Here is a 16,257-nt window from a genome sequence, read left to right as displayed (position 1 = left end):
GGCCAAAGTTTTTTCGACTCAGTATTTGGAGTTCGGGGTGCACTCAGCCTTGTGAGGACAATTAAGTAGCTCTACTTTAATCGAGTGGCGATCAGTGGCGGCATTATCAGTGTAAAAAGATTGATAAATAAATAATATCAACAATTATTAATAGTAAAGGAGGCACTTGGTAATGCTGTGATACCCACCAAGGCTTCATGATTTGATTTTTTATTGATTTCACTTTATTTTCTCACTTTTTTTTCCAACCCCCCCCTTTTTTTAAAAAAAAAAAAAAAAAAAAAAAATGATAATAAAAAAAATGCAGTTAGTAGGTACTTACTCCCAATTTTTCCATTGCTAAGGCATTGGGTTTGACTCCCAGCAGCAACATAGAACACTGATTGAATCAGAGGAAGAAAATAAATGATCCAAGCCATCAACAATTTGTCTAGATTGGTCCAAAGCTACATAAAAAAAAATCTAAGTACTTACCTACCTAATTATTTTTTATTTATTATTTTTTTTTATTTATTTATTTTAAAAAGATGAGTGTTCCACCGCTGTTTTTATTTTGTAGCAATGGAACAACTGCTACATTAGACGCTTGTGGCCTGTGTCATAGCATGCCCATCCCATAGTATGCCTCTCATCAGATGGGCAAGAAGAGACACAATACTTCCCGTTTAGGTGCTGGGTCAACACAAGAACACCAGAAAGTAACCCGTTGAAATATTTGCAATCGAAAAACGAGTGCAAATTTTTTGTCGATGGTGGGATTCGAACCCGGAACCTTCTGCATGGCAAGCAAGCACGTTACCACTGGACCAACCGTGCCCCGATTTTTACTCAGCAGTAAGCAATATACAGTATTTGGTAGATACTTGTTGATCTATAAGTAATTGTATACCTAGATATTATTGATTAATGGATTTTCAACATTGTTAATTTTCAATTCCCGCAAAGCTACATTAAAAAAAAAAAAAAAAAATCCAAGTACTTACCTACCTAATTATAATTACTCAGCAGTAAGTAATATACAGTATTTGGTAGATACTTGTTGATCTATAAGTAATTGTATACCTATATTATTGATTAATGGATTTTCAACAATGTTAATTTTCAATTCCCTTTCTCTCATCAGGTGGTGGTACACATCCCAAGTACCCGAATAACCGAGTGATGATCTGGGACGATTTAAAGAAACAGGTGGTCATTTGTTTAGAGTTCAATGCTCCAGTGAAAGGCGTAAGACTGAGGCGAGACAAGATTGTGGTTGTGTTAGAAGGTCTGATCAAAGTGTACACATTTATACAATGTCCGCAACAGTTGCATGTGTTTGAAACAAATCAATTTGATACTTGGAGTCATTCTTGTAAAAATTTTGATTTTCTTTTGACGTCTTCACGAATTTAGATTTTTTATTACGTCTATACTAAATTTGACACATTTCTTAAATTTTGATACTTGGTGTATGGTATTACTTGGAGTTTTGACCATACTTCATGTGAATTTTTCTTTTACTTAATACCTTCGCAAAATTTTGACTTCTTGTTGAGGATCTTCTTTGGGAATTAGGATTTGGGTGATTAATTTTTAGAATCTTCTTGAATTTCGATTTTTGTATTGTATTAACTTGGAATTTTGACTAAAGGTACTTGATGTGAAATTTTCTTTGAACTTTTGGTGCCTTCGCGGTACCTTCGCGAATTTAGATTTCTTGTTAGATTCTTCTTTGGTGTGATGTCTTTCTTCTTTTGGAGTGAGGGATTTTAAAGAGTTTGAGTTTCCTTAAATTTTGATAGTTGTGATGGCGGATTTTTTTCCCCCAATTTTTTTTTTTTTTTTGTGTGTTCTCAATTTTTTTGTGTTGAATGCTTTGCACTGTGAGAATGTGTGGCCAAGTTAATGTTTGATGAAAATTATATCTATTTAGCGTCTAAATAAATAAATAAATATCTACGTATATTTTTTATACATATTGGCTTGAGCAATCTCGCGGTGATACCTCCGTTGTTACAGTTCCTTCCATCAGTCTGCCTTGGAAGCGCCAGGTCGCGGGTTTAATTCCAGTCCGGGAGGATTTTATCCTAAATAGACAAGGAAGTCGTTCGCGGAACGGCTAGCTTTCTCCTACAATATCTTTTCTTCCTCCTCTCTTCATTTTCGGGACGATAAGACTTTAATAGTTACAGTTCCCTCTATCAAACCTCTTTTTAAAAAAAAGAAAAAAATCTTGAAGGAATTCCAAGATGGTTAGAAACTACCAAGTGTACTATACTAACTCTCAATGTAACTTCTTGGCCTAGAAACTCGTACAGCTTAGCGCCCTTGGTTGTGATTTCTGAAGCTAACTCTCGCGAGAATTTCAAATCATTCACCTGAGAATAAACAAGGAGAAAGGAGAGAATTATTATTTCTACCATTTGCTATGAACAATTAATTATTATAAACCTTCGTGGCAGAGTAAGTATCACACTAGGCTTGCACACCGGAGGTCCCAGATGAGATTCCCGGCGGGGCCAAAGTTTTTTCGACTCAGTACTTGGAGTTCAGGGTGCACTCAGCCTCGTGAGGACAATTGAGTGACTACTTTAATCGAGTAGCGATCAGTGGCGGCATTATCAGTGTAAAAAGATTGATAAATAAATAATATCAACAATTATTAATATTAAAGGAGGCACTTGGTAATGCTGTGATACCCACATGTGTTGTGAAGAAGATTTCTGCCTTACCACAAAGAATTCATGATTTGATTTTTGATTGATTTCATTTTATTTTCTTCAACATGATTTTTTTTTTACCATTGGAACTTTTTCTTCATATTAGATCTATTTGTATTAAGCTTAACCCATCTTTTGGGGCAGTTGCCCTAATCCTTAGAGTGGGCTTTTTCTTCTTATACTTCAACTACCTTCTCTGTAAGTTGATCAATGTGAGTAGTGTTCTCATTATCCTCGGTAACATGTTGACTCTTGAGTGCATCGTGCAGGAGACTTGTAATCTTGAGCAATTCTATGACAGCATAACCATCGGCCTGGTAAAGACGTTTGGTGTTCAGCTTGATGTTGGCTTTGGTTGCCTGAGGAGAAAACATGGAAGTAATAGCAAGTAGCAAGAGAAGCAAGTTAGTATGTTCCATATGTTTATAGACAAAACTACCAAGTACCTTTTAGCAATAAGTAATGGGAGTAAAATACTTCTACTCATCAAAATTCTTTTCTCTCAGTCAAAAATAAAGATGACCTTTTAGAAGCTAAGTTTGGGCTTTTTTTTTTTTTTTTTTTTTTTTTTTTTTTTTTCCCCCAAGATGTTTGATAGAGGGAACAGTTTGCTAACTCCCAAGATCTTTTTTTTTTTTTTTTTTTTTTTTTTAAAGGGGTTTGAAAGGGGGAACTTGAAATTTATAATAATAATAATAATAATAATAATAATAATAATAATAATAATAATAATAATAATAATAATAATAATAATAATAATAATAATAATAATAATAATAATAATAATAATAATAATAATAATAATAATAATAATAATAATAATAATAATAATAATAATAATAATAATAATAATAATAATAATAATAATAATAATAATAATAATAATAATAATAATAATAATAATAATAATAATAATAATAATAATAATAATAATAATAATAATAATAATAATAATAATAATAATAATAATAATAATAATAATAATAATAATAATAATAATAATAATAATAATAATAATAATAATAATAATAATAATAATAATAATAATAATAATAATAATAATAATAATAATAATAATAATAATAATAATAATAATAATAATAATAATAATAATAATAATAATAATAATAATAAAAAGGTGTTAGGCCACTATGGTAACACTACTCAGGCAATTTTTTTGTCTCTTAAATGAAGATTATGTAAGTATTGACCTGTACTTTTCAGCACTACCATACAGTTTTACTGTCACTTTAACTCAGATCCTGCAAATAGACATGAAAATAGGAGATATTTCAAGAGCAGAGAATGGTTATACCTACTTCTGAGATCTCTGAATGACATTGTAGCTTGCACTTTCAAAAAAATGTCTTCAATATTCTTTGTTCATGGCTGTCACTGAATTGCTAGGAAAGTTGTCACCATCACCATCTTCATGATAAACCCATCATTGGGATTAATTTATGATTAAACTTGTCAGCTTAGCTTCTTATAAGCCTGAGTGCACCCCAATTTAAACTGTCCAGATGATCACCTGTCCAGATAGCTACTTGGCTTGGCGTTGGTTAACTTCAATATTCAGTGAAAACTAGAGAAAATTCGAAAATTTCAACAGAAAAGTCACTTTTCACACTTTTCACTTTTCACTTTTTGATAAAAAAGATTTGTTTTGTTTTTCAAATTTTCGCGACAAATCCGTTACCATGGAAACCGAAAGAAAAACATATTGTCCTTCCTTTAAAACCCAGGACCTCCCATACTTACCATAAACTGAGCTACAGATCTGATCATTGCTACTCTCTCCTCCTCAGTTCCAACATCGTTAGTCAACTCAAACTCCTGGTCAAATCTTTTGATGAGCCAAACCAAGATTTCCGCCACCAGTGTGAAATTGGGATTGCGGAAATTTTCCATTGAGATCAACCGAGAGTAGCCCAGTGTCCTCATCATTTCCGTGAAATCTAGACAAACAAAATACTCATATGAGAAAGAAACCCCTTGAAAATATTAAATTAGAGAAAGTTTTGTAACAATTGACCTGTACTTTTCAGCACTAGGTACCATACAGTTTAAATGTAATTTTAACTCAGATTCTGCAGATATTGGACATAGAAATGGGAGATTTTGAAGAGCAGATAATAGTTTACTAACTTCTGAGATCTCTGAATGACATTGTAGCTTGCACTTTCAAAAAAAACGTCTTCAATATTCTTTGTTCATGGCTTGAAGTCACTGAATTGCTAGGAAAGTTGTCACCATCACCATCTTCATGATAAACCCATCATTGAGATTAATTTATGATTAAACTTGTCAGCTTAGCTTCTTATAAGCCTGAGTGCACCCCGATTTAAACTGTCCAGATAGCTACTTGGCTTGGCGTTGGTTAACTTCAATGTTCAGTGAAAACTAGAGAAAATTCAGAAAATTTCAACAGAAAAGCCACTTTTCACACTTGTTTTGTTTTGTTAAAGATTTGTTTTGTTTTTCAAATTTTCGCGACAAATCCGTTACCATGGAAACCGAAAGAAAAACAAAAAACGCCCGTCATTTGAAAGCTGACGCAACACGCAGTACTTGAAACTGTTCATTTCATGCTGTGCACTTTGCGTTCAAAATTTGAAGGCAGATTTATGAGGGAAAAACGGTGAGTTGTACCGCTCACCGAATTCATCGGTTCACGAAATTGCGTTTCTCTTTTCACCGGTGGCGGGTGATTTGTTTTTGTTGATTTTTATCAAGTTCCGAAAAAAAGTGAAAAGTGTTTTTCTGGACGAGGACAACTTTTCTTAACTAATTTTCCCGAAAATCAATAGTCTTTCCACTAGTTTCCACGTCTGAGGTGGATTATGTGTTTTCAATAGTTTGTCTAGACTGCTGAGGACTTAACCAAGCTTTACAATGAATCTAGGAACGTCTAGCACGTACAAGAATGGACTGTTGTACGCTGGATTTAATCAGGACCAGGGTAATTTTGCGTTCATCTTAATTTTCTTTTCTCATTACGATTCATGTTCAAACACTGGTAGTTCAAGGAACTCTGTGTAGTTTATTCATGAACTAATAAACAAATGTGGTACTCGTTCATCACAAAAGTTTCTATGGGGCCCTTAATAACCCAATGGATCCCAAAAACTTGTCAACAAATTTCTATTGTGTGCTTACTGAAAGTGGGTAGCAAGTTTCATTAACCCTGAGGTCGACAATACCATGGTTACTCCATGGTTGGTCTCTGTTACTCTGTTTTGGTATATTTTCCGTACATCGAGATTTATGAGGGAAAAACGGTGAGTTGTACCGCTCACCGAATTCATCGGTTCACGAAATTGCGTTTCTCTTTTCACCGGTGGCGGGTAATTTGTTTTTGTTGATTTTTATCAAGTTCCGAAAAAAAGTGAAAAGTGTTTTTCTGGACGAGGACGACTTTTCTTATCTAATTTTCCCGAAAATCAATAGTCTTTCCACGTCTGAGGTGGATTATGTGTTTTGAATCATTTGTCTAGACTGCCGAGGACTTAACCAAAGCTTTACAATGAATCTAGGAACGTCTAGCACGTACAAGAATGGACTGTTGTACGCTGGATTTAATCAGGACCAGGGTAAATTTGCGTTCATCTTAATTTTCTTTTCTCAATATGTTGAAATACTGGTAGTTCAAGGAACTCTGTGTAGTTTATTCATGAACTAATTAAGAAGTGTAGTACTCAGTCATTGAAAAAGCTCCTATGGCACCCCTAATGATCCAATGGATCCCAAATACTAGTCGGCAAATTCCCATTGTGTACTGAAAGTGGGTAGCAAGTTTCATTAACCCTGAGGTGTACAGTACTATGTTAAGTCTCTGTCACTCCGTTTCGGGACATTTTCCATACATCCAAAGTTCTGCAAGTACTAGTTTTACTCAGACATGGGTATTGAAATTTCAAATCTGACCCTGGCACAGTGATGTAGTAGTTGAGATACTCTCCTCGCAATTAGGAGGTTATGGGTTTATTTCTAGCTGAATATGGGTTCAATCCCAGCTGAATATGGGTTCAATCCTAGGATTTACTGACGTCCCTAATTAGACCATGAATCTTTCACTATTTCAAACCACCAATATATACATATTTTTCTTGATATTTTCAGGATGTTTTGCTTGTGGTATGGAAGATGGGTTTAGAATTTATAACTGTGATCCTCTAAAGGAAAAAGAACGACAAGACTTTACTGATGGTGGCCTTGGACATGTTGAAATGCTTTTCAGGTGTAATTATTTAGCTTTAGTCGGTAAGCATCAGATTTGTTAAACATGAAATATTTATGTTACTTACTTACATACCAGTTGCAGAAGTCTTTGTTGAAGTAATATTACTTCTGGTTTCAGAGGTGGTGTTTTACTCACCATTAGTATTTACTGAGACAAAAATCACACATTAATCTCATCAAATTTAAAAAAAAAAAAAAAAAAAAAAAAAACTTCCTGCCAAATTGAGACATCAGTTGTGCCCAGCGTCCTCGAGCGAGGACAAAGTTTGAGAGGTCATAAAATAGGTTTAATTTAATACTTGAACAATATTTTTGTTATAGATGTAGTTTAAAAGTCCTCTATTTTACAAAAATAGAAATTTTGACGTCATTCTATAAAGAAAAAAATCGGGCACATAGTACTATAAAAATTTTGTCCTCGGGCGAGGACACCGGTCACATAGTACCACAAAACACTTTTGATACCTGGGCACATAGTACTATAAAAATTTTGTCCTCGGGCGAGGACACCGGTCACATAGTACCACAAAACACTTTTGATACCTGGGCACATAGTACTATAAAAATTTTGTCCTCGGGCGAGGACACCGGTCACATAGTACCACAAAACACTTTTAATATACAGTATTTGGTAGATACTTGTTGATCTATAAGTAATTGTATACCTAGATATTATTGATTAATGGATTTTCAACATTGTTAATTTTCAATTCCCGTTCTCTCATCAGGTGGTGGTACACATCCCAAGTACCCGAATAACCGAGTGATGATCTGGGACGATTTAAAGAAACAGGTGGTCATTTGTTTAGAGTTCAATGCTCCAGTGAAAGGCGTAAGACTGAGGCGAGACAAGATTGTGGTTGTGTTAGAAGGTCTGATCAAAGTGTACACATTTATCCAATGTCCGCAACAGTTGCATGTGTTTGAAACAAATCCTAATCCTAAAGGTAAACCTTATAATATTTGTTTGTAATTTTTTCAAAAGGAAAACTAGGCCTTTAAAAAGAAGAGGTTTGATAGAGGGAGCTTTAACTGCCAAGGTCTTATCATCCAAAAATCGAAGAGAGAAGGAAGACAGGACAGGAGAAAGCCAGCCATTCCGAGGACGAAGATTATCCCATCTGGATAAAAATCCGTCCCAGGCGGGAATCGAACCCGCGGTCTGACGCTTACAAGGCAGACGTGCTACCAACCAATACCCAACAGTAAATGAGGTGCAACGTAAATACCTAACTCCTATTTTTTTTTTATCATTCAAGGCAGACATGCTACCAACCAATACCCAACAGTAAATGAGGTGCAACGTAAATACCTAACTCCTAATTTTTTTTATCATTCCATGTTTTCATGTTTTATTCCCATTTTTCCCAGGTCTCTGTGTCCTGTGTCCAAACAGTAACAACTCCCTCCTGGCGTTCCCAGGCCGCAAGTCCGGCCATGTACACCTCGTAGACTTGGCCGATCCAGAGCGACCGCCTCTCGACATTGCTGCCCATGAGGCGCCCCTATCCTGTATTGCTCTCAATCAGACTGGTACACGACTAGCCACCGCATCCTATAAGGGAACCCTCATCAGGGTGTTTGATACAGGGAGTGGCCAGAAGTTGAATGAGCTGCGACGGGGTGCTAACACAGCATCTATCTATTGGTAAGAAAACCAACCTCGGTGGTGTAGTGGTTAGCGCGATGGACTTTGGATCTGGAGGTTGGTGGTTCAAGTCCAAGTCAAGTCACGAAATTTAGCATGGTGCATTAAGCAGGGAACATTTGTGACAAGCATTTATGGTCAAAACAATTGAAATTCATTTATCTACTGGTAAGGCACTATATAGTCCAGCGGTAACGTGCAGAAGCTCCCGGGTTCGATTTCCGCTGTTTCCTTACCTACCGGGACCCGTGGCAAAAACTTTTTTTTCCCAATGAATTTACCAGTGACAGACTTGGAAAGGAAAAGCAGTATTGTGGAAAAAAAAAAAAAAAAAAAACGAATATGGCGGAATTGAATTATATTCGAGAGTCGCTTCCGGAATTTAGGACGCGGTGTTCACTTGAAGAGATACGCCAGGAGGGTAAGTGAAATGAAAAACACGCATCGTTGCATTGGAATGAAAAACAGGACAAAAGTAAATCTAATTGGGAAATATTGTGTCTCTCATCGATTCCAAAGCATTTGGAATTATAGTCCGAAGATTTCCGAAGAACACATAAAAAACCAGATGTTTCTATCTCAACTAGGAAGCCGGTGTTTGTTTATTATGATTCCAAAGCATTTGGAATTATAGTCCGAAGATTTCCGAAGAACACATAAAAAACCAGATGTTTCTATCTCAACTAGGAAAAAAAAAGAAAATAAATTAAAAGTGAGGGAACAATTTCATGTGTGACATGAAGCCTACCACAAATTGCTTTTCGGAGGTTTCATGTCTCACATGAAATGGGGTCAGTAACTTGACTGTCTACTGGCTTTGTGTCATCCTGGTATTGTCAAATTCTCAAATGAGTGAGTATAAAATTCCGTGCCTCGGTTGGGATTGAACCCACGCCCTCCTGATTACCAGCCGTTGACCACTACATCACCGAGATAATTTAAGATAGCGTGAGCTCACGTCACGTGATGTGAGGGCAGTGTGACCATCATGAACGAAATCACCTACAATATTATGGAAGAACAACCTCATCTTTCTGACTCCCCATGAGTTCACGTGACGTGATAGTAGTGTGTTTCTACCTTAAGATACGTTTAAACGAAGAGGACCATATTGAAGTAGTAGCCTACTGCTGGAGTAAAGGGACTTTTCAGTCCTATGCGAGCAGTATAAATAAGCACTATTATTATTATTATTATTATCTTTCTGTCTCTCCATGACCTCACGTGACGTGATAGTAGTGTGTTTCTACCTTAAGATACGTTTAAACGAAGAGGACCATATTAAGAAGATAGTATTTTGTTTTGTTGTATGTGCATTGTACAGTCCGTTCTATAAGGTCTGAACCATACATCTCAATCTCACATTGCAATAGGTACTTGTTCGAAGTATGGTGGTGATAAGATTATAAAATTTGTTTGTGAAGTGTTCTAAATTAAAATTAACTTACTAAAATCAATTCGTGAATTCTTTGTGGTAGAACAGGTCCCGGGTTCGATTCCCGGCGGGGTCAAATTTTTTTCGGCTCTGTACTTGGATTGTGAGGAGCAATTAGCCTCGTGAGGACAATTGTGTAGCTACTTTAATCGCGTAGCGACCTGTGGTGGCATTACAAGTGTAAAAGAATGTAAAAGAAAGGCACATATTAATGCTGTGATATTCACAATGTGATTAAGCTCTGCTTTACCACAAAAAAATGAGGAGCAATTAGCCTCGTGAGGACAATTGTGTAGCTACTTTAATCGCGTAGCGACCCGTGGCGGCATTACAAGTGTAAAAGAATGTAGAAGAAAGGCACATATTAATGCTGTGATATTCACAATGTGATCAAGCTCTGCTTTACTACAAATTATTTATTATTTGATTTGATATTAAGGACTGCAAAGGGTGCTAAAGATTTCTAGAACGGACTGTACATTTCGTTTTCCCCCATGGCTGTTGAGGTTGAGTGTTGACTGTTTTTGTACAGATATTGTTTAATTTTATCTCCCTTACTTCCTGCACTTTTATTCCTGTCCCTACCTTGAGCTGGGATTTAAATTAAGGGGTGTCACCTCCTAATTTTTCTCCTAAAAGTGACTCCTGTAATATCCTACAGGTCGAATATACAGAGTGAACACAAGTAAAGGTTTTTTTTTCTGAGGGGAAAAAACATTTAATTAAAAAAAAAACTTATTTTAAAACTAGGCTGTGTATTTCTTGTTCGCTTCGGATTTTTAAGGAAACAAATCCTAATCCTAAAGGTAAACCTTATAATATTTGTTTGTAATTTATTCAAAAGGAAAACTAGGCCTTTAAAAAGAAGAGGTGTGATAGAGGGAACTTTAACTGCCAAGGTCTTATCATCCAAAAATCGAAGAGAGAAGGAAGACAGGACAGGAGAAAGCCAGCTATTCCGAGGACGAAGATTATCCCATCTGGATAAAAATCCGTCCCAGGCGGGAATCGAACCCGCGGTCTGATGCTTACAAGGCAGACACGTCTAGCACGTACAAGAATGGACTGTTGTACGCTGGATTTAATCAGGACCAGGGTAATTTTGCGTTCATCTTAATTTTCTTTTCTCAATATGATTCATGTTGAAATACTGGTAGTTCAAGGAACTCTGTGTAGTTTATTCATGAACTAATTAAAAACTGTGTTACTCGGTCATCTAAAAAGCTTATAAGGGGCCCTTAATAATCCAATGGATCCCAAAAACTTGTCAACAAATTCCCATTGTGTACTTACTGAAAGTGGGTAGCAAGTTTCATTAACCCTGAGGTCGACAATACCATGGTTACTCCATGGTTGGTCTCTGTTACTCTGTTTTGGTATATTTTCCGTACCTACATCCAAAATTCTGCAAGTAGGGTACACATCCCAAGTACCCGAATAACCGAGTGATGATCTGGGACGATTTAAAGAAACAGGTGGTCATTTGTTTAGAGTTCAATGCTCCAGTGAAAGGCGTAAGACTGAGGCGAGACAAGATTGTGGTTGTGTTAGAAGGTCTGATCAAAGTGTACACATTTATCCAATGTCCGCAACAGTTGCATGTGTTTGAAACAAATCCTAATCCTAAAGGTAAACCTTATAATATTTGTTTGTAATTTTTTCAAAAGGAAAACTAGGCCTTTAAAAAGAAGAGGTTTGATAGAGGGAGCTTTAACTGCCAAGGTCTTATCATCCAAAAATCGAAGAGAGAAGGAAGACAGGACAGGAGAAAGCCAGCCATTCCGAGGACGAAGATTATCCCATCTGGATAAAAATCCGTCCCAGGCGGGAATCGAACCCGCGGTCTGACGCTTACAAGGCAGACGTGCTACCAACCAATACCCAACAGTAAATGAGGTGCAACGTAAATACCTAACTCCTAATTTTTTTTATCATTCCATGTTTTCATGTTTTATTCCCATTTTTCCCAGGTCTCTGTGTCCTGTGTCCAAACAGTAACAACTCCCTCCTGGCGTTCCCAGGCCGCAAGTCCGGCCATGTACACCTCGTAGACTTGGCCGATCCAGAGCGACCGCCTCTCGACATTGCTGCCCATGAGGCGCCCCTATCCTGTATTGCTCTTAATCAGACTGGCACACGACTAGCCACCGCATCCTATAAGGGAACCCTCATCAGGGTGTTTGATACGGGGAGTGGCCAGAAGTTGAATGAGCTGCGACGGGGTGCTAACACAGCATCTATCTATTGGTAATTAGACTTACTTTATCATGGACACTCGTTGCTATCTTGAAAGCCCAGAAGAGGTTAGGTAGTAGAACAGCCGCGGTAGACAGTATAATAGTACACAGAAAAAAGACGAAGAATACGCGAAGACCAAAGGATACGAAAACGAAACGTTACACAGATATTACAATAAATTTAAAAATATTATATAGGTACCGAATTCGTGGATGTCGTTTCAGCTCGTTGTTCGTTTTCGTAGTAGAACAACGAGCTGAAAACGACACCCACGAACTATGAACAAAGTGTTCGAAAATTAAGGATTTTTAATGTTTTAACGTTTTTGTGACAAATTCGGTACCTATATAATATTTTTAAATTTATTGTAATATCTGTGTAACGTTTCGTTTTCGTATCCTTCGGAATGTCCGCAACAGTTGCATGTGTTTGAAACAAATCCTAATCCTAAAGGTAAACCTTATAATATTTGTTTGTAATTTTTTCAAAAGGAAAACTAGGCCTTTAAAAAGAAGAGGTTTGATAGAGGGAGCTTTAACTGCCAAGGTCTTATCATCCAAAAATCGAAGAGAGAAGGAAGACAGGACAGGAGAAAGCCAGCCATTCCGAGGACGAAGATTATCCCATCTGGATAAAAATCCGTCCCAGGCGGGAATCGAACCCGCGGTCTGACGCTTACAAGGCAGACGTGCTACCAACCAATACCCAACAGTAAATGAGGTGCAACGTAAATACCTAACTCCTAATTTTTTTTATCATTCCATGTTTTCATGTTTTATTCCCATTTTTCCCAGGTCTCTGTGTCCTGTGTCCAAACAGTAACAACTCCCTCCTGGCGTTCCCAGGCCGCAAGTCCGGCCATGTACACCTCGTAGACTTGGCCGATCCAGAGCGACCGCCTCTCGACATTGCTGCCCATGAGGCGCCCCTATCCTGTATTGCTCTTAATCAGACTGGCACACGACTAGCCACCGCATCCTATAAGGGAACACTCATCAGGGTGTTTGATACGGGGAGTGGCCAGAAGTTGAATGAGCTGCGACGGGGTGCTAACACAGCATCTATCTATTGGTAAGAAAACCAACCTCGGTGGTGTAGTGGTTAGCGCGGTGGACTTCGGATCTGGAGGTTGGTGGTTCAAGTCCAAGTCAAGTCACAAAATTTAGCATAGTGCATTAAGCAGGGAACATTTGTGACAAGCATTTATGGTCAAAACAATAATTAAAATTCATTTATCTACTGGTAAGGCACTTTCAGTGGTAACGTGCAGAAACTCCCGGGTTCGATTCCCGCTGTTTCCTTACCTACCGGGACCCGTGGCAAAAACTTTTTTTTTTCCCCAATGAATTTATTAGTGACGGACTTGGAAAGGAAAAGCAGTATTTTTCATTCCAACCCCGCGTCAACGTGTTCACTTGGCGACAGGAGTGGGGGTAAAAATTGTGGAAACCAAACAAAACGAATATGTCGGAATTGAATTCTATTCGAGAGTCGCTTCCGGAATTTAGGACGCGGTGTTCACTGGAAGAGATATGCCAGGAGGGGAAGGGAAACGAAAAACACGCATATACGCATCGTTGCGTTGGAATGAAAACCAGGACAAAAGTAAATCTAATTGGGAAATATTGTGTCTCTCATCAAATGTTGTTGTTTGAGTGCTTAGAAAGAGAAATACTTTTATGTTATTATTATTATTATTGTTAATTTTTTTTTTAATTATTATTATTATTATTTTTTTTTTCTACAAAAATTCCTAGATTCCTACCACTTCTGTTCCAGTATAAACTTCAACCCAGACTCTTCCTACCTGTGTGTATCAAGTGATCATGGTACGGTACATGTATTCAGTGTGGACGAGGCGCAGAAGATTAACAAGCAGTCTAGTCTGGCGTCGGCCTCGTTCCTGCCCAAATATTTCTCCTCCAGCTGGAGTTTCTGCAAGTTCCAAATCCCCTCGGATCCACCCTGTATATGTGCGTTTGGTGCGGATAGTAATTCGATTATAGGTGAGAACTTTTTTTTCTGAATCCTATGAATCCACCGAATTCGGATTTATTTTGACAAAAAAGTATTCGGATTCTTGAATCCTTTGAATTCGGATTCGATGGATTAAAAAAAATAATAATAAAATAAAATAAAAAAAAATACACCCTGTATACATATGTGAGTTTGGTAGGTACGGATAGTAATTTGATAAATAGGTGAGTTGACCATGGATCCAGACTCTTGAGGTTGTGGGTTCGGATCCCATTTGATTTTTTTTCTTTTTTTTTACCTCAGCAGGTGAAAGAACCAACAACGTTGGCCATATCTTGGGATTTTTTTCTTCTTTAAGTACCTATCATCAAGGAAAATAGAACCCAGTCTGGTAGTGGTAGTTACGTTACGAGTAGCTTAGAGGGTAGCGCGCCTGCATTGTAAGCGCTAGCGCGAGGTCGCGGCTCCGATTCCCGCTCGGGGCGAACTTTATCCTAAACAGACAAGGTTCACTTTCGGAACGGATGACTTTCTCCTATCATGTCCCCCTTCTTTGTTCGATTTCGGGACGATAAGACCTTAACAGTTACAGTTCTCTCTATCAAACTCTATTATTTGGCCTTCAGTTAAGTATTATTATTATTAATCGTATGACATTTATTTATTTCAAGTTTACATATACATACAGAATACAAGCTTGAAAGAGGTGTAAATGTTAGTCCGCCTCCACGTGGTGCACCCTGGGATGATATTTAGTATTAATATTAATTAATGCGATTAATTAATGTGACTGTATTGGATATTATGCTAAATGGACTAACACTTCTGACTGCCAGACAATAAATACCATCTTATCTCCTGGCCATCTTTATTACTCTCATTCAGTTAAGTAATTTCTTCATACACAAAAAGCCCACTCCGAGGCTTAGGTGTAGGGGCAGACAGCCCTAAAGGATGGGTTAAGCTATTGACCAATCAAATGCCTTGAGACTATGCTTAGCACGAACTTAAGAGCCAGCATTTTGTTCATAAATATGGGTGTTAGGTGTAGGGGCCAGACAGCCCTAAAGGTTGGGTTAAGCTTCTACGAATCTACGAACTCATGTGTTTCGTGTTGACATGTTTCAGTGATCTGTGCTGATGGTAGTTACTACAAGTTTATGTTCAATAGCAAGGGAGAGTGTTGGCGTGATGTATACATTCAGTTCCTCGAAATGACCAATGACTCCAACCTACTAGTACGTTGAATCTCCGCCCACCTCTAGTGGAATCCACTAGGTATTGAGTGGGAGATATCCACTAGGGGGCCAGTCAGCTGGACTGCCTAGTATCCTTGTGGTTCCTCTAGTGGAATCCACTAGGTATTGAGTGGGAGATATCCACTAGGGGGCCAGTCAGCTGGACTGCCTAGTATCCTTGTGGTTACACACAGCTCTGGGTTCCACTAACATGCTAGTCCAGTTGGCTGCTCAGAATCAATTGGATTTGTAGCTGTACAGAAGTGCATTTTGTCCAACTAGACTGGAATGTTATTGGACGCCATTGATGTTACATGGGGTCAGTAACTTGACTGTCTACTGGCTTTGTGTCATCCTGGTATTGTCAAATTCTCAAATGAGTGAGTATAAAATTCCGTGCCTTGGCTGGGATTGAACCCACGCCCTCCTGATTACCAGGCGAGCGTGTTTACCACTACACCACCAAGGTATGTAGCGTTGGAAAAATGGTTGAAGAGAAAGAGGTTTTAATTTAATAGCCAATTTAGTCTCGTATTGAAATTCTCGAATAAATGAGTATCTATGAAATTAATTCCTTGGCTGGGATTGAATCCACGCCCTCCTGATTACCAGCCGTTGACCACTACATCACCGAGACAATTTAAGATAGCGTGAGCTCACGTCACGTGATGTGAGGGCAGTGTGACCATCATGAACGAAATCACCTACAATCTTATGGAAGAACAACCCTACAATATTATGGAAGAAAAACTCCACTAACATGCTAGTCCAGTTGGC

At 37.7% G+C, this 16,257-nt stretch overlaps 2 protein-coding genes and 1 long non-coding RNA gene across 3 annotated transcripts in view; 2 read left to right on the top strand and 1 right to left on the bottom strand.

Annotated features, from left to right (window-relative positions):
* Positions 1 to 5,134, bottom strand: part of LOC103521397 (clusterin-associated protein 1) — a 36,495-nt gene extending 31,361 nt beyond the window's left edge. The window contains exons 1-4 of the mRNA XM_026832101.1: positions 4,851 to 5,134; positions 4,464 to 4,660; positions 2,894 to 3,061; positions 2,199 to 2,360 (exon numbers count right to left, since the gene is read on the bottom strand). Coding sequence (XP_026687902.1) covers positions 2,199 to 2,360; positions 2,894 to 3,061; positions 4,464 to 4,660; positions 4,851 to 4,872 — 549 coding nt within the window. The 5' untranslated portion in view covers positions 4,873 to 5,134. The remainder of the gene's footprint in view (positions 1 to 2,198; positions 2,361 to 2,893; positions 3,062 to 4,463; positions 4,661 to 4,850) is intronic.
* Positions 5,135 to 6,090: 956 nt separating this feature from the next.
* On the top strand, positions 6,091 to 16,116 carry LOC103521300 (WD repeat domain phosphoinositide-interacting protein 3). The gene is made up of 7 exons (XM_008486412.3): positions 6,091 to 6,295; positions 6,825 to 6,965; positions 7,673 to 7,891; positions 8,316 to 8,592; positions 14,045 to 14,271; positions 15,371 to 15,583; positions 15,669 to 16,116. The coding sequence occupies exons 1-6, from the start codon at positions 6,229 to 6,231 to the stop codon at positions 15,487 to 15,489; spliced, it is 1,050 nt and encodes a 349-aa protein (XP_008484634.1). The 5' UTR covers positions 6,091 to 6,228; the 3' UTR covers positions 15,490 to 15,583; positions 15,669 to 16,116.
* On the top strand, positions 9,556 to 10,231 carry LOC113472433. Its single transcript, XR_003394736.1, has 2 exons — positions 9,556 to 9,708; positions 9,879 to 10,231. It is a non-coding gene; the product is annotated as an uncharacterized LOC113472433 (long non-coding RNA).
* Positions 16,117 to 16,257: the final 141 nt, after the last annotated feature.

The sequence above is a fragment of the Diaphorina citri genome, unplaced genomic scaffold (genome assembly GCF_000475195.1).
Source record: "Diaphorina citri unplaced genomic scaffold, Diaci psyllid genome assembly version 1.1 scaffold74, whole genome shotgun sequence".
Lineage (NCBI taxonomy): Eukaryota > Metazoa > Arthropoda > Insecta > Hemiptera > Psyllidae > Diaphorina > Diaphorina citri.
This window is presented reverse-complemented; position numbering and strand designations above follow the sequence as displayed.